The following is a 26,450-nucleotide window of genomic DNA, read 5'->3' as shown; positions in this document are numbered from 1 at the left end:
TCGCCGTAGTCAGAACTGATTCCATGGCAGGCCACTGGATTGGTTTTTACTTTTGTGTATTCTAGGCCTGTCATTTAGAGGGAGAGATTGAAGCTGTTATACATAGAAGAAGGGAATGAAATCACCATCAAAAAACCAAACCCAGTGCCGTCGAGTTGATTCCAACTCATAGTGACCCTATAGGACGGAGTAGAACTGCCCCACAGAGTTTCCAAGGAGTGCCTGGCGGATTCGAACTGCCGACCCTTTGATTAGCAGCTGTAGCACTTAACCACTACGCCACCAGGATTTCCATGAAATTACCGGACAGTGAAAAATATGGTTAGTTTGGGAACCTAATGTGTTTTCGAACAATTTGGAAGAGTGGTTTTTATTTACTTTTCCCCCAATTTTTATTATATAGATGATGTATTAAACTATGAGCCAGTATAAAGGAAGTACTTTATTGCTTTGGTTTCATTTTGCCATTTCAGCGTGACCAGATGTTGAATGAAGATGTATTACCTGTACAAGAGGATGACTCTTTGATGTCTTCACACCCAATTGTTGTCACTGTGACAACCCCTGCCGAAATAACATCTGTATTTGATGGAATATCCTATAACAAGGTGGGAAAAATAAGACATTGTTTTGAACTTCTTCCTGTTTAGTGGCTTTTCTTTTAGCAAATGCTTAAAAACAGTAAGAATGGTTAGTGTATCTCAAAGAGCTGTGGAAAAACCATGTAGAGCTTACCCTGAGTGTTCAATATTCAATAATTTGTCTTTTGCAGTGGAACCGATCAATGCAAGTGATTGCCATGGGGTTTCAAATCAGATTTTATAAAATGTTCTCTTTTCACTTTTGTTTATAACTGTTCTCAACCTGATTATTGGATATTTAGACTTTAAGCGTCAAAGTTAGAATTGTATTATTTAAACACTTGTTTAAAAGACGGTTGACCTTTTCCATTGGTAAGTGAGAATGCCGTAGATGTGGATACCCTTTCTAGTAGAATCATTCAGTGTCCCCAGTAAGCTTTTGGGAGTCCTAGTGGCTCAGTGGTTAAGAGCTCAGCTGCTAACCAAAAGATCAGCAGTTCAAACCCACCATCTGCTCCTTGGAAACCCCACGGGGCAGTTCTACTCTGTTCTATAGGGTTGCTGTGAGTTGGAACCAACTCAACAACACCTGACAACAACATAAACTTTTAAATCCAAGTCAGTTTATTTTTATAGATTTTTAGATAAGATTTAATGATGACTTTTTAGCATGTTGTAGATGTGACATTTTATCCATTCCAACTCCATAAAAAGTTGCTGAAAATTTATAGTGTAGAAAGCTGTTACCAATTCTTTCTCAACATCTCCTGTAGCCTCCTCTCTGAACACAATCCGTAGCCATATGCATATAATTTACAGTACCTTAGTCATTGGTACGTCAGCTCTCACATGGTTTACTCACTACACAGAGTTGCTCAGTAGCTACTTCAAACTAATATTTTTGTTTGTTTATCCTGGTAGATATCGGGAGAAAAAAGAGTGCCGTGTTGGTCAAATACCCTGCTGCTAACCAAAAGGTTGGTAGTTTGAACCCAGCAGCAGCTCTGTGAGAGAAAAGACCTGGTGATCTGCTCCTGCAAAGATCACAGGCTTGGAAACCCTATAGGGCAGTTCTACTCTGTCACATAGGGTCCCTATGAGTTGGCCCAGAATCGATGGTACACAATAACAACAAGATACCTAAAGTTTTATTTAAGTCAAAAAATAGTATAATTATTAAAATACTAGATAAATTTGGCTTCTGTGAAAAGCTTTCCATATCTTAGTATTTGAAATTTACAGAATCATATTTTTTGACTTTCCCTCTCATACTGCTTCCATGACACCTTTTTAGGCTTCTTTTACTCATTTTTCTATCATATTGTCAATGTTTCTTTTTACTATTATTATTAAAATGAAAATTTGTAATCTCCTAATAGCATATTCTATAATTTTTCTACATAAGAAACTTCATATTCATCAATTCAGTTTCTTTCTGAGTACTAGATATTCAATGGGTTTAAGATATTAGGTCAAAATTAAATGTTTCCAAGTCTTTAGCCTTCTACTAGGTGCAAAGATAATTTAGAATACTTAATAAATTACTGTAAAAACTATAATAATTATCTTAACTGGGAGGCAATGTTTTTCTGGTCATTTATTTGAAGACTGATTTAAAGTTTTATAAATAGTACATTTTAGTACTAATTTTATAACACTGGAAAGAAAGTAGAGAGCAGAAGTACTCATTAAATTCTTCAGACAAAAGGAAATCAAATGAGACCACTTTTGAAGAGGATTTTGTGCCTAAATTATTTTTTTATAGGAAACCATTTGACCAGATAATTCCTCAACTACCTACTTCCCTCTACTAAATATAGTTTTTTTTTTCCAAAGTATGGAAATATGTATAATGAGTAACCAGGATTTTATCCTGGAACTACTTTATTTCCTTATTCTTCACAGAAAGTGTTTTTTTCTGACATTTTCTGAGTTTCTCTTTCATGAGTAAAGCCCCATCTACTGGTTCATTTGATGAAGTACAATAATTACTTGAACCTCACGTCGCTACATCAATGGCCATTTCTCTTTAAACCCATTTCAGTGGAGTGGATTCCGACTTACAGCAACACTGTAGGACAGAGTAGAACTGCCCCATATGGTTTCCAAGAAGCAGCTGGTGGATTCGAACTGCCGACATTTTGGTTAGCAGCCCAGTGCTTAACCACTGTGCCACCAGAGCACCAATAGAAAAAAAGATAAGTGGAAAGTATGTGGATTTTTTGTGCTCTATTTAAGATTTGTTTTGGTAGAAGGTTCCCTAAAAGGTGTTATCCAAGACTGTCCTAGCCACTGTTTTTATACCTCAGGGCGCAGTTGATGTGTCCTTGTCTTTCTTCCACAGAGCGGCTGGTGGGTTTGAACTGTTGGTGACCTTTCGGTTAGCAGCTGAGCGCTTAACCACTGTGCTACGAAGGGCGCTCCATTTCTCTTCACCTGTTAGATATTTGAGAAATACAGCTACAGAGGATGTGGCATTTAGAAGATGAGGTACAGGGGTGTACCAACTGGTATTTTTCTCCTCAGATCAGATATAAAGCCACACCCATTTAATTTAGCAGAATTATGCTGAAGAAATAATCTAACAAATATAAGCATGAAATGCTAGCCCCAGAAGGGATGACCGATACCTGTTCCTACCTATCCTTTATTAGTTTAATTCTTCATTGTTTTCCATCTTAGGGAGCTTCCATTCTCCGAATGCTTGAAGACTGGATAACACCAGAGAAATTTCAAAACGGATGTCAGGTATGATTTATGACTTTTTTTTTTTTTCAGTTACCGTGGAGTTGCTTTCAACTTGGCGACCCCATGTGTGGTGCGTCCGAGTAGAACCGTGTGGCTTTCAATGGCTGATTTTTCTGAAGCAGCTCACTAGGCCTTTCTTCTAGTGCAACTCTGCGTAGATTCAAACCTCCAACCTTTTGATTAGAGGCTATGCGCATTAACCATTTCCACCCCCCAGGGACCCTTCATTACTTTCACTGGTATTAAAAGTAAACAAGACGGATATGTGCCTGATGAATGCTAAGATACATAATTAAGGACAATTTTCTTTTTACTTTTGTTTTCCTTAGTTGGGGATAGATGACAAAGCAAAACATAAAAAGGTAATTTCATATGCAATCAAATGCTTGCATTGTATATGTAATCATCATTCACAGAAGCCTTATGAAGAGGTTTTAGCAGATTACTTCATTATTTCTGATACCTTTGACATGATATAAAAATTTAACTGTCTTACAGTGATTTTAAGACTTTTTAAATTATTGAATTGGAAAATGATTGATATAAATGCTCGTATTATGATGGAGTTGGGGAATAAATAGGGTTTGCTTCCTTTCGGAAACAGAAATGGCCATAAATTTTCTAAGGCATTTCACGCATCCCACTTAAGCTTATTACTCCCAGTGGGTGTTTGTTTCATTTATGTCCTGATTGCAGACTCTAAGCCAATTCTCTCATTTTCTTGTATTATCGAAGTAGATACAATGTGTCCCTATAACTGCCCTGCCTGCAGAGCTCTCCCTTTCTGCCTAGAATTGCACAGCCTAGAATTGGAGATGTCTTTTTACTCTTTTGCTTCCACCCCCATCACATCTACTGGATATCCCAGGTAGTTAGGCAGAGCTGATGGTGCCCAACCTGTAGAGTGAGAAAAGCAGGTCAGAACAGCGCCCCTCTAGCGCCCCCACTGAGTGCCAGTTCTTTTGGATGCCATTCCCTGGTGCATACCCACCATTCCTATAGTGCTCACTACTGCCAGCTGTGTGATCCACCTTAACTGCTCTTCACCTGGCTCCTAATTGGTGGCATTTAGCATTCTTTATAATGGGACGGTGGTTAAGTGCTCCACTTCCAACTGAAAGGTCAGAGATTCAAACCCAGGAGAAAGATGTGGCAGTTTGCTTCTGTAAAGATTTACAGCTTTGGAAACCCTGTGGGGGCAGTTCTACTCTGCCCTATAAGATTTCTATGAGTTGGAATAAATTTAATGGCATAAGGGTGTTTTCATTGTAGTACCACAGGAATTCCTGGGTATTGCACATGGTTAAGATGCTCAGCTGCTAATTGAAAGTTTGGAGATTTGAGTCCACTCAGACACGCCTCAGAAGAAAAGCCTGGAAATCTACTTCCAAAAAATCAGCCATTGAAAACCCTTATTCTGACACACATGAAGTTGCCATTTGTGTTGACTTGATGGCAACTTGTTACAGTACCAGAGCCCCATTTATAACTTATTTGAGAAATATAGCCACATAGGATGTGGCATTTAGAAGATGAGGTACAGGGGTGTACCAACTGGTATTTTTCTCCTAACAGTATTCCTACTTGAATTACTATAAGCACACTCTGCTTGTGCCCCCAAATCCCACAACCTGTGAAATTGGACTTCTTGGTCTTTCACTTGCAAATACTAACTTTCTGCCAAAAGCGACTCTGCATTAGCTAACCTGGTATGGCACTAAATCTACGGATGGCCAGTTACCTGTTCCCTTTCATGCTCATCACTTTCCCCCAACCCTAACCTCAGGCAGCAAAGTAGGTGCAGAGTGAGAGGGGAAATAAGAGCAAATTAACCAAGTGAAAAATTTTTAAGGCTGTGTGTGTGTATATATACATATATATAACCAAAACCTAACTCCATTGCTGTCAAGTCGATTCTGACTCATAGCAACCCTATAGCGCAGAGTAGAACTGCCCCATAGGATTTCCAAGGAGCGCCTGGTGGATTCAAACTGCCAACCTTTTGGTTAGCAGTGATAGCTCTTAACCACTGCACCACCAGGGCTCCTACACACACACACACACACACACACACACAATATAGACAATTGGGAAGATATTTCCACATACTAGAAAACACAGTATGAAAGAGGAAACTGAAACTGAAACTTTGTTTATTCTAGTATCAGTTGCATACCTGTAAGACAGAAATGGCTCAGCTAGAAAATGTCCTTTCCCTTCCTAGTATACTAGTAATAGAAACATTGTTCCTTCCTTTTTTTATGCTCAGTAATATTATCTAATGAGAGTCTATAACGCTAAGTCATCATGTAGTTTTGACTGAAATGATTAAAAAAAAAAGAAGAAATGATTACATTGTGATAATTCGAGGTTAAGAAAATTTCTTAATATAAAATAATCAGAAGAAAAGTAAAATTAGTACCTTTTAATACACTGTTTGAAGTCCTGGGTGGTGCAAATGCTGAAAGCACTTGACTGCTAACCTCACCTCAGAAAAAATCCCTGGCAATTTTCTTCCCCAAATCAGCCATTGAAAAACCCTGTGAAACAGAGTTCTCCTCTGACACGTACGAGGTGGCCATGAGCTGGAATCGTCTCAACAGCAATTGGCGAACATACTGCTTATTCGAATTTCCATTCAGCCTCTAGTTAAGAGGAAGCAAGATATTGCGCAAAAACTACGACAGCAAGGACAGTGATGAAAACCACATACCACACACATGGGTCCAGGAGTCCGAGTTCTCAGTATCTGGGCACAGCTCTTCACAGTAACCTCAGGCAATCCTTCACTTCTCTAGGCATTATTTTCCTTCACCCTAAAAATGTGGGAGCTGTATTAAATAATAGTTAAGTTTCTTCTGGTTCCAAGAATATGTGTTTCTAAGCTCAAGACATTGTAAGTATATGAATAAACACCTCTAAATTACTTTGAAAGCCAATTTTAAGACGATATCCTTCAATAGAAACTGCTGTTAACAGGGAGCTTTGGTTATAAGTATTAGCATTTGAAGTATTCAAAGATTGTATGAAGATAGAATGAATGATTCTTTGAAAACTCTGTAGTAAATACCTACCATTGATACAGTTTATAGCCTTTCATTTCTTCTGCCTTCCTTTGTCTGCCCTCTGGTGGTAGTGCTGAGTAGTGAATTAATCAAAAGAGCAAATGAGGACATAGCATTCCAAATCTTCCTCAGGTGCCTTCCAGGTTTCTTGCAGCAGTCTTAATATAGTTTTATCTCTCCAATCCTGGGAATAAGAAGAATTTAGAAGATAATGTGACTTAGGTCCTGCACCTACTGAAAATTATAGTATCTTAGGGTGAAAATAATATGTGCAAATTTAACCATTGGTTATTTTCTTTGAACCTGAACACTTAAGAAGGTTCTATTTCCACCAAAGACTTCCACTTTTGACAGGACTGTTCTAAAGAGTAACAGAGTACTGATACAGCAGAAACTTTGGAAGGACTCCTGAAGATCCACCCAAAAAAGCCAAAACCAAACCCACTGCTGTCGAGTCGATTCTAACTCATAGCGACCCTGTAGGACAGAGTAGAACTGCCCCCATAGAGTTTCCAAGGAGCGCCTGGTGAATTCGAACTGCCAACCTTTTGGTTAGCAGCCGTAGCACTTAACCACTACGTAGTACTTAACCACTACCCTGAAGATCCACAGGTGGCATCAATTATGGGATTAGGAGAAAACTGAGGATTTTCTCTGGCAGCATGTCACACTGGATCTGAAAATTCATATATAGAGAGAGGTTTTGTGAATCAGGTCTCCAAAAGGGCTGCCTTCTATTTAAAAGATGCATATTTTAAAGAAATTTGAAGAGTGAATAATTCTTCTTTAAAGCAAATAACTCTCCCAATCCATCTTTTATTGTTGTTTTCTGTTAGTCTTCAAAAAGCCGTATATTCATTTCCTTGGAACAGAAGCAAACTATTGCCTGTAGACCAAATCTGGCCCTCCCCCCATTTTTGCAAGACTCACAAGCTAAAAATGATTTTCATTTTTTAAACATTAAAAAAATCATATTCTGAGACATGCAGATTTTAAGAAATTGAAATTTTATTGTCTGTAAGTACTGTTTTGTTGGAAGACAGCCAGACTTATTCATTTAGATATTGTCTGTGGCTGTTTTCATGCTATAAAGGCAGAGCTGAGTGGTTATGATAAAAACTATATGGTCACAAAGCCTAAAGCATTTACTTTCTAGCTTTTTATGTAATAAATTTGCTAGCCCATGGCTTAGAGCCAATTTCACCTGTTTTGTCTTTGCATCATCACTATAGTCACTCATGTGTGATGGCGCCACCTAGTGTCTGAGATGAGAAAGCCCAATGAAGGTAGAGGATGCAGCCAACGGTGAGCAGTTTAATGCCACCAAGTAAAGATCAAAGAATTATGGACCTCTTTTTTTTTTTTTTTTTTGTCAGAGTCAAGGAGCCCTGTTGGTGCAGTGGTTAAGCGCTGTGGCTGCTGACCAAGAGGTCAGCAGTTCGAATTCACCAGCTGCTCCTTGGAAACCCTGTGTGGCAGTTCTATTTTGTCCTATAGGGTCACCATGAGTCGGAATCAACTTGGCGGCAGTGGGTTTTATTTGGTTTTGGTTTGTCATAGTTAGGAGTCCCTGGGTGGCACAAACAGTTAAGCACTCGACTACTAACCAAGAGGTTGGCAGTTCAAACCCATCCAGGAGTGCCTTGGAAGAAAGGCCTCGTGATCTATTTCTAAAAGATCACAGCCTTAAAAACTCCATAGAGCAATTCCACTGTACACACATGAGGTTGCCATGAGTCAGGATCGAGTCAACAACTAATTTGGTTTTTTTGTTTGTTTCTTCAAAGTCAATGGATCGAAAATATTTATGGTCTGCTGACTGCTTGCTGAGTACCTGACTGCTCTTAAGTATCCTATATTACCTGTCCCCAAAGAATTAAACTTTTTCCCTTTTTTGGTTGCAATTCCATTAGACCAAAAAAAAAAAAAAAAAAAGAACAAATATATCATATTGATCTGGAAAAAAATATCCATTATGCTTTACAAATAAAACACTATTTGTACAGTGTTTTTAGAGTTTACAAAGTGTTTTGCACACAGTGTGTCATTTGATTTTCATTTTAGGTAGACCAGCTATTACTACACATCAGAATGAAAGATGAGTAGGAGTTCTGCTCATGTTGTGCAAGTAGGAGAAAAGCAAACATTGACATTTAAAATACTTATTATCTTTTACAAACAGATATATTTGGCAAGATTTAAATTCAAGAATGCAAAGACATCAGATTTTTGGGAAGCACTGGAAGAGGTAAAGAAAAGTATGCCTCCAAATATTATTCGCTCCTACCAATCACTTTTTCATCTGATTATAATGTCCTTTTGCTTCCCTTATTAGTTAATTAATCTCCATGTTTTTAAAATGTTAGGCAAGTGATCTACCAGTGAAGGAAGTAATGGACACCTGGACTAAACAGATGGGTTATCCTGTGCTTAATGTGCACAATACGAGGAACGTCGCACAGAAGCGTTTTCTGTTGGACTCAAAAGCTAATGCTTCCGAACCACATTCAGATTTTGGGTAAGGCTCTTTAATGCATTTCAAGAGGGAAGAAGAAACTTGGTGGAAGTACTGGTCACTTGCTTTAGATCTTCCTCTTGGATATATGTTTGATGGATGAGAGTATGAAGGAACAATGCCTTTAGGGAAAAACGGATTAGGAAATAGCTGAGTGGTCTCCAGGTTCAAAACGGTGGACTGAGCACATGTTCCATGCCCTGTTCTTCCAAGATATCATGGCATAAAGGAATAGAATTACTAAAGGTAATAAACCCTTAAGAGTGAAGGAGATAAAGGGGAGGAACCATATGCATCCTAGAATTCTAGAAGAAAAAAGCAAAAGGAGAAATAATGAGAGAGAAGACAAACTGAGGAAGATGCAGCCACTTAATAGTAAGGATCCTTGAGGTGGAGGTGGGAGATGATCTTCCCTATCCCTGGGCCATGTCAGCCTGAAGAGTGGAGGGCAAGAGTGAGAAGTGAGGCTGAAAACAGGGCAATTCATTTGAAGTCTAGACTTAGAACAATTACACCAGTCAGACACCCTTCTAACTCCACCTTTTCTTCAACCACTCCCACTCCTTCTGCACAGAGCTCCCAGGAGTCTGGCATTTACCCCAAGCAAAACTCCAGAGGGAATTTTTTTTTTTTTTCTAAAGAAATTAAACAGCTGAGGAGAGCCAAGAATTTCCATTTAGTTGGGACCCCCAGAGTAAAGCCTTCCTCATTGTGACATTTGTGGGATGGGTGGGCTACCAGCCCACCCCCATACATGTGCAGAGCTCCCGGTCAGACTTCCCATTCTGCACAGAAGCCTGTCTCAAAAGTACAGTTCCTTTCTCAAACACAGACGAATTACATACCAGCCACTGAAATGAATCAGTTTAGTCCTTCTTTCTTAAATATGAATGGAAAGTCAAGGATCACATGACATATGAAAAAAATCTAGAAGCATAAGAGATAAAATGTCATGTGAACAAAGAAAAATAATGACCCTAAAGGAAACATAATTGAGGAAACAAACCTATGTAATATAGTCAGAGATCAAAGATGCTATTGTACTCATTAAACAAGAGCAGAAAGTCTTGGAAAAGGACAAACAGAATAAAAAAGAACTCTGAAAGTACAAGAAAAAGGAATCCATCTGACCCCGATGTTAGGGAAACTTTTATTTGAGTGGCTTAAGGGCCATGAAATCTGACCACAGAGAAAAAAATATAACTCCAAAATATAACTTTTATAGTCACCAATGGATAACATATGTAAAATTTTGCTGTGGTGGCAGAATAGATTATAAATATGAACAAGCTTGGCATTGTAACAGGGAAAACGTAGCTGGCAGAGAAAAGAGGTAGAAGGAGGAGAAAAGGTAGAAGAAGGTGTACAGACACAAATTCAGTGGTGTGCTGTAGCCGGCTCTCTTCCCAACCCCTTGTTACACTGGTAGCTTGAAACCGGTTACAGTGGTTTCAGTTATATAGAAATTGGCAAACACTATGCTTTCCCTCCCTGAGAGCCAGTTGTTATGCATTTACCAGCACTCCACTGAATATACACAGGTTAAAAATTTATGAAACAAGAAATCGCATTATCAGTGTATTATTTAAAGAAAAAAAAAATATCCTATAGAACAAATAATTGTTTTTCTGTATTGGAACAGAAAGTCGTATATCCATAGCCATCGAGTTGATTCCGAGTCATAGCTGCTCTATAGGACAAAGTAGAGCTGCCCCAGTAGGAGAGCCTGGTGGATTTGAACTGCCGACCTTTTGATTAACAGCCATAACGCTTAACCACTATGCCATCAGGGTTTCTGAAAGTAGTATAAGTAGTATAAAAACCAAACCCACTGCCATTGAGTCAATTCCGATTCACAGTGACCCTGCAGAACAGAGTAGAACTGCCCCATAGAGTTTCCAAGGAGCGCCTGGCGGATTCGGACTGCTGACTTCTTGGATAAAAAAAAAAAAATTTTTTTTTTAAGTAGTATAAGTAAGCTAAATTACGCTCTTTCCTAAATATTGTCTAAATCAAGAAAGAGAGGTATTTAGAGTTACAGTGTTAGATATCAGAAGAAATAAAGACAGAAACACTTAAAAGGGGTTGCCTCTGAGAGTGGGACTGGCCTCTGGGAAGGTGGAGAAAGAGACTGTGACTTTCCAAACTAGCTTTTCAGGTATTTGCTTAATGACACATTTATTTTAAATTTTCACAAAATTAAATTCTCCTGAACAGCATTTATGAAGTAAATCAATCAAATTACTTTTCATGTGTCCTTTATTAAAAAAAACTTATAAATTTAATGAAATTCTTCTAAACATTACTGCTTAAAATTTTATTCAATTCTATTTATAAATTAAAAATACAGACATCTAAATATCTAAAGAAACAGATTTATAAATCTAATTTTTTTAAAAAAATATTCTGATACATTTTTATAAATCTACCAAATTAAAACTCATAAATACACCATATCAGATTTCATGGGCATTTTCAATATGTTAAAAATCAAACATTTAAGCTTACAAAATCAGATTTTTGCAGACGTTTAAACATGACTTCTAAGTTAAGGTTTTCTAAGTATTTCAATTAAAATTTCAAATCGGTATGTCATTTTCTCTAATTTGCCAGATTTTTAAAAACATTTCAAATATTGTGAAAGCTATACAGCATACACAACAAAGCAAAGATTTAAAAACTTACCACACCTATATGAATACAACTTGTCCAAAAGTTTTAATTTTGCTGTCGTTGTTAGGTGCCATTGAGTCAGTTCTGACCTGTAGCGACCAGTACACAACAGAACAAAACACTGCCCCGTCCTGTGCTATCCTCACAATCGATGCTATATTTGAGCTCATTGTTAAAGCCACTGTGTCAAACCATCTCATTGAGGGTCTTCCTACTTTACCAAGCATGATGTCCTTCAGATCAGCAAATGAAGGCTCCAAAACCTTTATTCTATTCACATCATTGAGGTCGGCTCTACTTTGAGGAGGCAGCTCTTCCCCAATCATGTTTTGACTTCCTTCCAACCTGAGGGGGGTCCTTTTCAAACAAATAAACAAGCAATAAGCCATCACAGTACGGCAAATTGACAGATGAGCGATGAAAAGTTTTAATAGTATATTCATTTCCTTATAACTAGTTATTTTTGTTTACAGCCACTCCCAACTGAAGGGAACAAAATCAAGTTCTCTGAATCTCAAGCCCATGAGGGTGAGCACAGGAACCTGGATGTACCACTTTGGTGATTCTAGCCCAGCCCCAGATTACCCAGCTGAGCCCTCTCCTAAAGAGGATCCTGCCTAAATAGGAGCAACAGTGTATCCCTGGTCCCCTAGATACTGTCCTAATTTCACCTATGCCTAGTTTTTATTGTCCTATCTCAGCTTTTTAACATTGTATCTGTTGTGTTGTGGTTGTTTGTTACTGTCAAGTGATTCCAACTCATGGTAACCCCATATGTGCAGACTAGAACTTCTCCATAAGGTTTTCAAGGCTACGACCTTTCTGAAGCAGATTCCCAGGCCTGTCTTCTTAAACATCTCTGGATAGGTTTGAAACACCAACCTTTTGGCTAGTAGTCCAGAGCCTAACTGTGTGTGCCACTCAGGGAGGCCTAACACTTAATCCAAGTAGAGAGAATTTTGTACCCACCTCCCACCACAGGTGGCCTCTAATCTCCCTGGCCTAATTTTCACCAAAGAGACCCTTCACCTTCTTTGTCTCTTTCTTAATGATCTCGTTCACCTTGTTTTATAGTCACATCCTTATAAATCATCACAAGACCAATTATTCAGTAGCAATTAGGATAAGAGGAGGAAGGAGAATTATAGGGTGTTAAGAAGATGTTTCAGAGGGGTACCTGTCTTAGTTATCTAGTGCTACTATCACAGAAATACCCCCAAGTGGGTGACTTTAACAAAGAGAAATTTATTTTCTTACAGGGTTAGGAGGCTAGAAGCCCAAATGGCACCAGCTCTAGGGAAAGGCTTTCTATCTGTGTCAACTCTGGGGGACGGTCCTTTCCTCTTTCTAGCTTCTGTTCCTTAGTTTCTTGGTGATCTTCATGAGACATAGCATCTGTTTCCCCCCATCTGTGCTTGCTTGCTTCTGTGCTTAATCTTCTCTTTTTATATCTGAAAAGTGATTAGTTTAAGACACAGCCTACACTGATATTACCCTATTAACATATCAAAGAAAACCTTATTCTCAAATGGGATAGCATTCAAAAATAAGGACTTAGTATTGAAACACGTATTTTGGGGGGACATGGTTCAGTCCATAACAGTACCTGAATTTATTGGTGGGGTACAAAGGGTCACAGAAGACTTTCCTGAGAAACCCCAAACCTTCCTGAGAAAGTGACATTTAAATTCAGCAAATGGGAAGGGAGAGCTAGTGCATAAGGATATTCAAAACGGAAATTAACATGTATGAAAGCCTCACTGTTAAGAAAGAGCATTGTACATGTAAATAATATGCAACACTTATTGAGGATGTACAATATGACAGACACTAATTAAGCAATTTGAATGTATTTTCTTATAGTAGATGAGGAAATTGAAGCAGAGTGGCTAAGTAACTTGCTTAAGGTCACATAGTTAGTGAGTGATAGAGACTTGATTTGAACTCAGGCAGTTGGGCTCCAAGAAACTGGACAGCAGAGAGTTGCTGGGAAGAGGGGAAGGGGAAATGAAGTGAGTGAGGAGGGCAGGGACCAGGTTATGAAGACCAAGTTAAAGATTTGGACTATAATGTGCAAATTAAAAGATTTCGAGTAGATAATTGACATGAGCTCATTCGCATTTTTCAAAGTCCCCCTCTGGCTGCACTGTGGAAACTGGATCAGTTGGGGGCTGGGGCAAGGGTGGGAGCAGGGGGACCAGTTAGAACTGTGGTGCAGTGAGATCTGGGAGAGTTGATGGGCCTGGACTAGGAGAGTGGCCATGGGCTGGAGGGGTGTGGCAGATGCTCCAAAGATTTGGCTAAGCTAAAATTTCCCAAATCTCAAAGTATGAACAATGTGCAGGGAATTCAGTCAGATGAATTTGCCAGGGACAATCTCCTTTGAGAGCATCGTTCTCATCTTGTTCTGTAGTGGTCATAACTGTGTTTCTAGAGAACTGAAAGCTTTCTATAGACACACTTTATGATATGGACTCTAAGAGATAGGTAACAGAACCTGTTTTCTGGCTTCCTGTTGAGGACTTTGGGAACTAAGTCACATGAAGAAGCTTGAATTGCCAAAGTGCTTTTCTATTCAAGGTATCAGAGAATGAAGAGCACTCACAATATTAAATTAGCTACTTCCAAGACGCTGGTTGGTACCAGAATGGGAGAAGCGGCAAGGAAGGCAATGGTGCTCACCTTGTTCAGGCCCATGACCTGCCTGGCCTTCGGGAAACGTCAACCTTAACCACTGCACAACCATGGCTCCTTTATTAGTATTAAACCCATTGTTGTCGAGTCAATTCTGACTCATAGTGACCCTAGAGAACAGAGTAGAACTGCCCCCATAGAATTTCCAAGGAGCAGTTGGTGGATTTGAACTGCCAACCTTTGGGTTAGCCGCCAAGCTCTTAACCTATGTCACCAGGGCTCCTTATTAATATTTGTATTATTAAATTAGATAGCACAGATGAAATGGAAGAATTCCTAGAAACACATAAACATCCTACATTGACTCAAGAAGAAATAGAATATGTCAACAAAACTATAACAAATGAAGAGGTTGAATCCATAATCAAAAACCTCTCACAAAATAAAAGTCCTGGACCAAATGGCATCACTGGGGAATTCTACCACACATTTATAGAAGGGACCCCCAGTCCTTCTTAAACTTTTCCAAAAAATAAAAGAAGGAACACTTCCTAACTCATTCTGCAACACTAGCATTATTTTCAAATGACAGCCAAAGACACCACAAGAAAACAAAACTACAGACCAATATCCCTTATGAATATAGATGTAAAAATCCTCAACGAAATACTAGCAAACCAAATCCAAAAGCTTACTGAAAGGATTACACACCATGATCAAGTAGATTTGTCCCAGAAATACAAGAACGTTTCAACATTAGAAAATCAACCAATGTAATATACTACATTAATAGAACAAAAGAAAAGAACCACATGATCACCTCAATCTATGCAGAAGTGGCATTTGACAAAATCCAACACCTTTTTGTGATCAAAACACTCAGCAATCCAGGAGTAAAAGAGAAATCTGCAATTTGATAAAGGACATTTATGAAAAACCCCAAACTAACATCATACTCAGTGGAGAAAGACTGAGACTTTTCTCCTTCAAAACAAGACAAGGATACCCACTCTCACCACTGCTATTCAATATTATAAATATTGCTACTCAATATTTATATCATAAATAAATATATCCATATTGGGAAGGAAGAAGTAAAAGTATTTCTATTCACAGTTGGCATGATCCCATACATAGAAGACCCCAAAGAATCTGCAAGAAAGCTATTAGAGCCAATAAATTAGTTCAGCAAAGTGGCAGGATACAAGGTCAACACACAAAGCTGGCCGGGTTTTTATACATCAGCAATGAGCAATCTGAAAAGAAAATTAAGGAAACAATTCAATTTACAAAACAATCTAAAGACTAAAATATCTAGGAATAAATTTAACCAAGTGTCTTGGGCTGGGTTCTCTAGAGGAGCAAAACCAATACAGTTGTGGAGGCTGGCACGTCTCAAGTCTGTGGGTCAGGCGCCAGGCTGGAGGCTTCTCTTGACTCATGTGGCTGCACCAGCTGACGAATCCTAAGATCTGCAGGTCAGGCATCAGGCTGCTGGCTCACGTCCCAAGAACCAGAGGTCAGATGATGATGAGTCCAATGCAGGATCCAGAAAGATCTTTGCCAGATATATACATATGGAAACCCTGGTGGCGTAGTGGTGAAGTGCTACAGCTGCTAACCAAGAGGTCGGCAGTTCAAATCCACCAGGCGCTCCTTGGAAACTCTATGGGACAGTTCTACTCTGTCATACAGGGTCACTATGAATCAGAATCGACTCGACAGCAGTGGGTTTTGGTTTACATATTTTTATGTATATATATATATGATGTAGGCCACACCCCCAAGGAAACTGACTGGCTTTCAACTGCTTGGCTGATAAGGGTTTAATATCCAGAATATATAACAAACTCCTACAACTCAACAACAAAAAGACAAACAACCCAACCCCCCCCAAAAAAAAATGGACAAAGAACTTAAGTAGACACTGCACCAAAGAAGAAATACAAATGGCCAGCAAGCACATGAAAAGATGCACAGCATCATTAGTCATTAAACCCCCCCAAAAAACCCAATTAGTCATTAGGGAAATGCAAATCAAAGCTCCTATGAAATATCACTTCACACACTAAGATGGTTGTGATAAAAATGACAACAACAATAAAAACCACCAGAAAACAACAGGTGTTGGCAAGGATCTAGAGAAATTCGAACCCTTATCCATTTCTGGTGGGATTGTAAAATGGTACAGCCACTGTAGAAAACAGTTTGGTGGTTCCCCAAAAAGTTAAACATAGAATTTCCATCCCGTTGCTGTCTAGTTGATTCCGACTCATAGCGACCCTATAGGACAGAGTAGAGCTGCCCCATAGGGTTTCCAAGGAGAGGTTGGTGGATTTGAACTGCCAGCCTTTTAGTTAGCAGCAATGCTCAAACCGCTGCACCACCAGGGCTCCTAGAATTACCAGATGATCTGGCAATTCTACGTCTAGAAATATATCCCAAAGAATTGAAAGCAGGAACACAAACAGATCTTTATACACAAATGTTCATTGCGGCACTATTCACAATAGCCAAAAGATGAAAACAACCCAAATGGACGAATGGATAGACAAAATGTGGTATATACATACAACGGAATATTACTCAGTCATGGTGAAATGAAATCCTGCTCCATGCCACAACAAGGATGAAACTTGAGTGCATTATGCTGAGTGAAATAAGTCAATCACAAAAGAACAAATATTGTATGATCCCACTCACCTGAAATATCTAGAATAGGCAAGTGTATAGAGACCAAAGTTTATTAGTGGTTACCAGGGATGAGGACAGGGGAAGGGGACTCATTGCTTAGGGGGCACTGAGCTTCTGTCGAGGGTGATAGAAAAGCATGGAAATGGATAGAGCTGACGGTCACACAGCATGATGGACAAACATAATTATGTCACTGACTTGTACATGTGAAAAATATTTGAATGGCAAATGCTTTGTTACAATTAAAAAAAAATCAGTCAGGGAGTGTATGTCTATAATTCTGCATTACCTTTACTTTGAAAAGAGTATGATGGAGAAAATCTCTTTGTTTTTCACTTTTTTCTCTTCATGATGGATGATGAGAAGCATGGATCTGATTTTTTTTTTTCAGATAATAACTCAATTACAAGAATCAATATGTTTCTGTGATTCTGTTACCAACTATAAACTCATTCTTTTATAGTCACGGTTTTATGTTCTAGCAAATTAGATTGGCCATATTTAATACTGCCAATAAATTCTTTGGATATTAAATTTAAAAAAAAATACATATTTTACTCTTATGAAACAAGCTTCCACAGGGAAAGTTTCACAGTAATTGTTTCCTCCTGTCTTATATGTTCACTGATTTGCTAAGCCACAGACATAGCACAGTTTTTAAAATTATTGGGATTGGACTTTTTTAGCTACTCCTTGTTTATTAATTCCTCTATCCCACAGCAAAAAAAAACTTACTACCAAGTGAAATATTTTATCATCAGGTCTAAAAACAATTCGGTTCATGGCGACTCCAAGTGTGCAAAGTAGAGCTGCATTCCGTGGCGTTTGCAAGGCGGTGACCTTTCTAAAGCAGATGTCAGGCCTTTCTTTCCAGGTGCCTCTGGGTGAGCTTTAAGCTCCAACCTTCCAGTTAGTAGTCCAGTGCTTAACAATTTGCATCACGTAGGGACTCCTATGAGCTGAGTAGCCTCCTTTAAATATATTCTCACTGCTTCAATACGCCAAGATTAGGGAATTCTTAATGACCAGAGCCTAGTTATAACCCAAATGGCACAGACTTAAGTGTTATTGTTTTAACACTTTGGTCTTGACCATCTCTTAGAAAAGGGCCTATTTCATGTCTCCATGGGCGGGGGCGGGGGCGGGGGGGATTCCTCTACAGGGTGAACTTACATGCCTTTGATGGTTCCCTCGGCATGAACATGCAGAAGAATGGGAGCCAGTATGTTCCCTTGGGGCAACCAGAGTCATCATCCTCAGAGAGCTGTAAAAATAGTGAAATGCACTTTAAACAGTGAGGTCTGATACTTCTGAATTTTAGCTAACGTAAAGACGACTGTCATTGACTTTATGTGATTTTCATTTCTTGACATCATTTTATATCCTCAGGTTTGTTATTTTACTCAGATTAAATCAGATTAGACACTATAAGTGACCTTAAAAACTATAAAATTACATGTCTACAACCATCCTATCATTTCTGTTTCATGATGCTCTTGAAGGCCTCCAAGAAGTATTTTTGTACATGATCTTAGTGTAATATATCTCATCCCCGCCTTTAGGCACAGTGTAGTCCCAGAAACCATGCTGTAGAGTGGATAGCCAAAATGTGCAACCCTAACTGTGTACACAAGGCAGACAGACGCTGCATGCTCTGTTGTTTCAGTCAGGCTGGCACTGGGGAAGGGTGGGGAGAAATGAAATGGTAGTCTACCTGGCAGTACCAAATCCGCAGGGCAGTAATATAAGAAACAATGAAATAAGTAGGTAGGAAATAACTTTTAAAAAAATGCATCTTTGTCTATTTTTTGAGAAAATGCAAGGGGACTCTCTTAGGTTGGCTTCCCTAGAAGTGGACCTTGAGATGATTACTCAAGCAAAAGAAAGTGATTTAGGAGGAAATGTTTCTAGGAAAGATGAGGGGGGAGGGAGTGGGCCAAGGCAAGGAAGGAAGCCCAGTAAAGGTGCAATATCAAGCAGGTCCTATAGAGGGTAACTTCACCTCAGTCCTGCAGGCAAGTTCAGGACACAATGCAGATTGCACTTCAGAGTGGTCCCCATTGATGGGGTCAAGGAAGCCAGAAGAGACTCCAGCACCCATTGCCATTGGCTAAGGGCAGCATCCAGGAAGATGTAAATTCCCAGGCTTTTCAGGCTGTCCTTGCTCAGGCAGCTTAGGACAGTCCTCTGAAGGAGAGATGCAAGTGCTGACTGGGGTCCAGAGCATGAAAATGACAAATGGTACTGAGGGATAAGGGTGGAGCACTGATGGTGTCTGCTAGAGGACCCAAGACACAATTTACATAATGGCTCTGTGAAACTTACAGCCAAAAACATTGCACCACAATAAAATCTCTTAGGGAGACAGTAAAAACTCAATCCTATAAAACATTTTCATAGTTATAAAACAAAGGATTAATACTGCCATATAAAAAAAAAAATATGTTCTCCCTGATTACATAGTTCTTATTGTATCTTGAAAAGTAGAAATGTCAACTCTCATTCCCTGTTAGGGACTTAAAGGATCACAGATAGAGAAAAACAAGGCCAACTTTGAGCTGAAGCCTAAACCAGCCAATGGTACATAGATTCATCTTCCCTCTAGATTTCCTGTTATTTCTGACCAATATGAGATGACATGGGAACAAAGGATCAAAAAGACATCTAAGACCTCTTTTACAAGATTTCAAGATGAAAATATTAAGTATATATTAGATAAAATACAAAACTAAAACAAAACAAAAAAAACCCTGCCTTCTCCCCTCTCCACCCACAAGGAGATACTAAGTAGCTAAAGAGAACAAAAGTTGTAAAACCCTGAAAAAACATGCCTCCTTGGTGATTTTTCCCTTTGCAGCACACTGGTTAACATGATTCTCAATAAGAGGTATTTATTTACAGCAGACCATGAGAAGCTTTGGGGAATGGTGGTAGTAGTATAATTTTAATATGATTTCTAAAATGTGTTATTTTCTTCAGAGTATTTCTGAATACCAAAAATGCTTTGTGTTCCTTGAAGGAAAGTATACTATATTAGAGTATGTGCAAGCAGGCGTATGAATGCTGAATATTATAATATACTGTGCTATATTTATGCAATATCTTTATTCCAAAACCTCAAGGCATTTAATTGAAATAATCTTCTTCGTTCATAGCTAATCTTTTGGTGTAAAGTTCTACATTTTATAGATCTATAGAAATTGAGAGCAGTTACATGGCTTATCCTGATCACTATGGAGTGTTGTGTTAACTCTATTAATTGTGTACTATACATAAATTTTTTTTTTATACATAGGATGATCACCTACAAGGAAAATATGCTTCTCTATGACTTTTTATTTTTACTGTTTTTTTTTTTAAGATTTCAGAATAAAATTTAATTTTTTCTTTCTTAAAAATTTTAGTTACACATGGAATATTCCAATTAAGTGGACTGAAGATAATCTATCAGATATTACGGTCTACAACAGGTCAGAAAAAGAAGGTAAATATCAGCAATTCATTTGTTTCTTCTTTGAATTAATGTACTACTTTAATGTAAGTACGAAGAAGCAAAAATAAAGCTGGAACTGGGTAAATTACAGCTAAAGTAGACCTCAAATAATTTATTGATGATTCCAAAACTTTACCTACAATAATGAGTAACTTTTCTGTCTTGAGATATTCTTTTTAATGGTTTACCATGACTGACCCATTAATAAGTACTATATCCAAAAAAAATGAACCACATACCAGTCATTAGAAGAATAATGTACAAGTTTTCTTCTTTCCTTTCCTCACTCTCTCCTTCTTATCCTTCCTTCCTTTATTTCTCTCTTCCTCTTTCTTTTCTCTCTCTCCTTCCCTGCCTTCTTTGCTTCGTTTCTTTTCTTTTTGCTTTATGTAAGGAAGCCGTTGAATTTGCTTTTCAAAGGCTGACATTACATTAGATCAATCATTGCTCCAAATCCACATGACAAGAACGATTTCTTAATGACTCTAAATTATCTTTTCTTATTTTTCACCAATAACTCAAGGTTCAAGGTACTTTTGATATCGATTATATATTTTTGAAATAATCCCTTAATGAATTTCTTGATACTTGCCTGTGTTAGAATTCAGCTGTGACTGTTCTGCTCACTTAAATTGACTTGAAATATATTTCTGTTTTCAATCTCCATTGATTTGTCTTTACTTGAAAAAAATTAATTATATAAAAACAAGGAGATCTTATCACATACTTTCTCCTCCAGATTGCTGAAAAAATAATAAGGTAGGTTTTAGCATAAATGCCAGAATACTCTTGGATTTTTATACTTTCAACATTTTATCTTGTGTATCAAAACCATGTCTTACCTGTGATAAACTGGTCTCTTCTTTGCCCTATCCCATAAAGGTTTGGTTTCAGAATAACATTTGGTGTGGACTTTCACTCATACGGCGTCTTGAGGGTAAAAGTAGATCACCTATCCTTTACTTAAGCCTATTTGCTCCTGCAACATATTCTAAAACATTAATTAGGTATGATTTCGCCTTGTATACCCTGTTTCTAGTAGATTTTTTAAAACAACTTTATTGAAATATAATTCACATGCTATACAATTCACTCATTTAAAGCATGCAATTCAGTGGTTTTTAGTATAATCTCAGATATATGCAACCAACACCACAGTCAATTTTAGAACATTTTCATGACCTCAAAAATAAATCCTATGCTCTTTAGCTACCATCCCCTCTACTCTCCTATTCTATTGCCTATAGCCCTAAGCAGCCACTGATCTACTTTCTGTCCATATACCAAAAAAAACCCAAACCCATTGCAACCTGTTGATTCTGACTCATAGCAACCCTACAGGACAGAGTAGAACCGCCCCCATAGAGTTTCCAAAAAGTGCCTGGTGGATTTGAACTGCCGACCTTTTGGTTAGCAACCATATCACTTAACCACTGTGCTGTAAATTTGCTTATTCTTGACATTTCATATAAATGTGAATGATGTCTTTCACTTAGCATAAGATTCATGCATGTTGTATGTGTTAACACTTCTTATCTTTTTGTTGCTGAATCATATTCCATTGTGCAGCTATACCACATTTTGTTTATCCATTCATCAGTGGATAGACATTTGTATCATTTCCACCTTTTGGCTATTGTGAATAATGCTTCTATAAACATTAGTGTAAAAGTTTTTGTGTAAATCCAGGAAGTTGGGTTTTTTTGTTTTTTAACCATTGGAGGTTTTTTTGTTTTGTTTTTTATGTTTACTTTAAACTCTTTTATAATGTTTACTTTCAGTATAAACCCTACCAGCTTTCCCATTGTGATGTGAGACTCCTTTCTGGAGCCCTTGTTCTCAACAGGGATTCCTTTTGCAACAAAATTTTGTGTTGGTTAACATTTATGTTAGCCTTGTGGTCGACAGTTCTCCTGAATTCTTCCATAACTTCTAGGTCAAAGCCATAGTGTTTTAGTAATTTACGTTGGGTGTGGGGTTTTTTAATTTATGTTGCGTTTGAGTATCAAGCTCTGTCGTGTATGGTCTGTCTTTTGGTCATTTTCTTACTCGTAAGCACATTTATGAAAGGAAAATGAAAAAGACAAGAAAAAGGACACTTTAAAATTTTGTGTAAGAGCACTGATAAAAGGCATGATAAGAAGGCCAGGATTCTACTGGGAGGTTTTCGTTTTAACTATTGCTACATCTTTTTTCCATTGGTCACCATGAGTAATTGAGGATTGGAGGAATGTACCTCTTAGCAGCTGTTTGAATTGCTGTTTACAAATTTAAAAGCATAAGTAATTCATCTACCCTAACACAATTACCCAGCATCTTCATGGAATGAAGTTTCCACACAAGTGAATTTTCCAGATAACTAAAGTTTACTCAAGTGTTTTATATAAAAAAAAAAAAAAAAAGTCAAGCATCAACAATAAACATTGTTCTAATATGTTTTATGAACCTATTAAACAGAATATCCTGAATAATGAATTTAATTCTTAATTCATTGGTTAAATAATTATTTCAAGCAAGTATATTGAGAACTAACTTATGTGCCAGGCACTGAGGTATTCATGGAGATAATGCTGCAAAAAAACCCCAAAAAACTCCAAAAAAATACCCCACAGCCCTTATCTTTGCAGAATTTATTGTCTTGGGGGGATCCCAATGGGTCAGCAAATAAATATAATATTGTGTTGTGAGTGCCTGGTGGAGTAATACAGAGTGCCAAGGGCCTTCACTGAAGAAACACCAGCCCAGACTTGAAGGTTCAATGAAGGTTACTAAAGAAAAGGCATCAAGGCTAAGAGTTAAGGGGCTAAAGGTAGAGTTTAGATGAGTGAAAGGACTGACCAACTATAGAGGGGAAGTGTGTTCCGGACAGAGAGCTAGTCTAAAAGTGAGAGAATAGGCAGCTCCTGTTCATCAGCTGTTCAGCTCTTCTCCATCCCTCTGTCATTTAACATTGTTTGCTATCGACTTATCTGTGTTTCCTCTCCCAACAGAATATTCCTCAAGGAAATAGAGCTTATCTTTTTGTTGTTGTTATTCTGTATCTCCAGCAGACACTGCTGTCAGGCACGTAATAATTGTTTATTGAATGATTGAATGAATAAACCAGCAAATGAAGAGGTGCTGATGTCCACAGAGCTTTAGTGACAAATCTACTTTTATCTGAAACTTCAGAATCATGACTGGCCACTTAGCCAGAAGCAGACTGGACATCTCTCCCTACTTCAAAGTGCCTGCTCCATTTTTAGGCTATGCAATAAGTTCCTGTTTCCTGTTTAAGGACATCTTCAGCTCTCAGTTCAGAGCACAGATGACGAACATGTCCTGAGTTTACTGAATGGACAACCAGCTCAGGTTACCAGCCCTCCCTCCCTTCTCTTGGTTTCTTTGATGATTCATCAGTTAGAAAATTCCCAGGCAACAGTGGGACTTTCCCCTAAGGTCTTTTATTTATATTTGTATTGTAGATGATATTTTATACACTACAAAAATTAAACATGGGTGTCTAACAAAAGAAGAGGACCTCTATCACAAAGTCACCTCTGGCTATTATAGTTTGTCCCAAATAATCTCCCCTTTCACTTTCTGTGGTATATTTTATGTTGTCGGTTTCACTGATCCTTATAGTCCTTGAATTATTACCTTATACTTTTAACAGCATCCTTGTTGTTTAAGTTTCATGTGTTCTTTTTTTTTTTTCAGCTAAATTATAAGCTCCTTGAAATCACAAACTATGCATCATATTTCTTGTCCTCAGCATCCGTAGCCCTGACAAGGTGCTATGCGCATCAAAAGAGTTTAGATGTTGTTGCTTAAAAAAGGATTGCTTACCTCATACTGCTGTACTTTTAGAGATTGTATATATTTTAGTATGTCTCTAACTTTAGTATTGGCCACTCTTTTGGCTACTCTCAGTGCATCCATGTTTATTTTAATAGTACACCACTTTTCTGCTTTTAATTTGCTGCTTTCTAACACTTATAAATAATTAAAGGTTATTACATGATAACAGATTTCACTAAAAACCTATTTTAAAATAGACACTTGTAAGTCCATAGGGTCTAGGAGAGGATCTAGGACCTAGGAAATGGTATAGACTTTGTGATGATTGTCTTTATAACTCTTACTTCCAGATTCGAGAATATATTCTGGATGGTTTATAACCAAATTCTAGCTCTCATATAAATAGGATATTATTAAAATTTTATAATAGTTGTATTTAAATATTTCAGGTCAGAATAATGATGTGTATCCAGACTTTGATTGGATCATCATGGATTCAATGACTGTTCTCTGTTTTGGTGGTTCAGAAGCTCAATTTCATCAGTTCAGTCTTGGGCAACCAATCCTCAGGATAGTTATTCACGTAAACCAAACATATGAGAAATTATCCAAAAATGCTAATTTCTTAACTTACGCAGATAAAGCGTACTGGCCAAGTGAACCAGAATGCTCAGGTCAGCTAATTAAAGTACCTCTTCTCAAGAAGGTGGTTTACTTAGTAAGGATAAAGGGAAAGTTAAGATAGTTATTTTAGAGATGTCATCAATCTGTGACAGCCTTCATATTACTTTAGCCAGAGGAGTCTAAATGTTGCTTTTAGAGACTATCATTAGTGGCTTGGTGCAATAAAAGCTTCCCATTCATGCAAAAGTCCAACTGGGATGTTCCTGACCAGGCACCTCTCTGAGGTGACTCTCTTCCAAACGATGACTTCGAAGCCCTGTCTTCCTTCTTCTGGCTCCACCACTCCCCGGACTGGAGTCTGCTGCTGGATGTTTTGCATCTGGCCAGCAGACAGGGGAAGATAATGGAGGCTTTTATATGCCAGGCCTGTTTGTTGATGGTTCTGTGGTAGCATTCTTGTCTTCCATGCCCAACACCTGGGTTCAGTTCCCAGCCAGTGCACCTCATGCGTAGCCACCACCTGTCTGCCAGTGGTAGCTTGCATGTTGCTAGGATGCTGACAGGTTTCAGCAGAATTTCCATGCTGAGGTGGACTAGGAACAATATAATTTCAAATGAAAAAAGGTTACTAATCGTAAAGAGTAGGATCCCATTATGTGTGTTTCATGTGTGTATAGAAAACACAAACACATGTAGAAGATGAACAACAGAATGTCAACTGCGATGGGTAGTTTTATATTCTTCTTTATACTTTTTTTTTTTTTTTGTATTTTTTGAATGTTGCCCCAAAGAATACATAGTACTGTTAAAATCAGAAAAAATAAATAAATAAATATTAGTAGATGGGCAAAACAGAAGGAAACATACCCTTGCTTCTATATGCCACCTGGAATAAGCATCAGTATTTTAGTCCTGCTTACTTCATTACGTAACTAAACAACCCAACGGTATTTTGCTGTTGACAACTGTTCTGAAAGTAACATGAACTTGGAAAGTCCTTAACTACTGACTTCCTGGATCTCAGCTTCCTCATCTATAAAGTGAGAAAAATCACGGTAACTCTAGACAGGCTTAACTGTCTAGGGGCACACATAAAACACACTAAAATACTGCAGTATTTGGATTGATTGCCAAGAACTTCTCAGTGTTATTTATATTTGGTTTGCTATTTATAGAAATGGCAGCATATCTCCTTTCATAATAATGTGGACAGCTACCATCTGTTGGACACGTAACAATGTGGCCAACACTTATATTATCTTATTTAATCTTCGCAATAGCTCCGTGAGGGATTTTTATCCCTACTTCCCTCATGGAGAACTGGAACACAGAGAGGTCAAGTGATTTGGCCAAGGTCACATAGCTAGTAAGTTACAGAGTAAGGATTTTATCCTATGTCTGTTGGACTCAAAAGTTCATGCTCTATCTTCCATAACATATGGCTCTATGCTTAGCAAGAGACACTCCTCCTGATACAAACATTCAAAGTGTACGACTGCCAAAAGATTAGCTTCATTTCAACAACTTGTCCATGGGAGAATGACAAAGAAAGATAAATACCCTATGAGTGAGGTAAGGGTTTATAATTTGTTGAGTACCTACTGTGAAAGTTTCTAAAGAAACTTATTGTCTTGTTGAAGAGT

The 26,450-nt window shown here is 38.0% G+C and overlaps 1 protein-coding gene across 1 annotated transcript in view; it reads left to right on the top strand.

Moving 5' to 3' along the window:
• Positions 1-26,450, top strand: part of ENPEP (glutamyl aminopeptidase) — a 125,436-nt gene that overhangs the window by 57,332 nt on the left and 41,654 nt on the right. The window contains exons 7-11 of the mRNA XM_049885523.1: positions 474-608; positions 3,264-3,329; positions 8,577-8,642; positions 8,761-8,912; positions 20,315-20,394. Coding sequence (XP_049741480.1) covers positions 474-608; positions 3,264-3,329; positions 8,577-8,642; positions 8,761-8,912; positions 20,315-20,394 — 499 coding nt within the window. The remainder of the gene's footprint in view (positions 1-473; positions 609-3,263; positions 3,330-8,576; positions 8,643-8,760; positions 8,913-20,314; positions 20,395-26,450) is intronic.

The sequence above is a fragment of the Elephas maximus genome, chromosome 5 (genome assembly GCF_024166365.1).
Source record: "Elephas maximus indicus isolate mEleMax1 chromosome 5, mEleMax1 primary haplotype, whole genome shotgun sequence".
NCBI lineage: Eukaryota > Metazoa > Chordata > Mammalia > Proboscidea > Elephantidae > Elephas > Elephas maximus.
The sequence above is the reverse complement of the archived record's forward strand: the minus strand, read 5'-3'. Positions and strand labels throughout refer to the sequence as shown.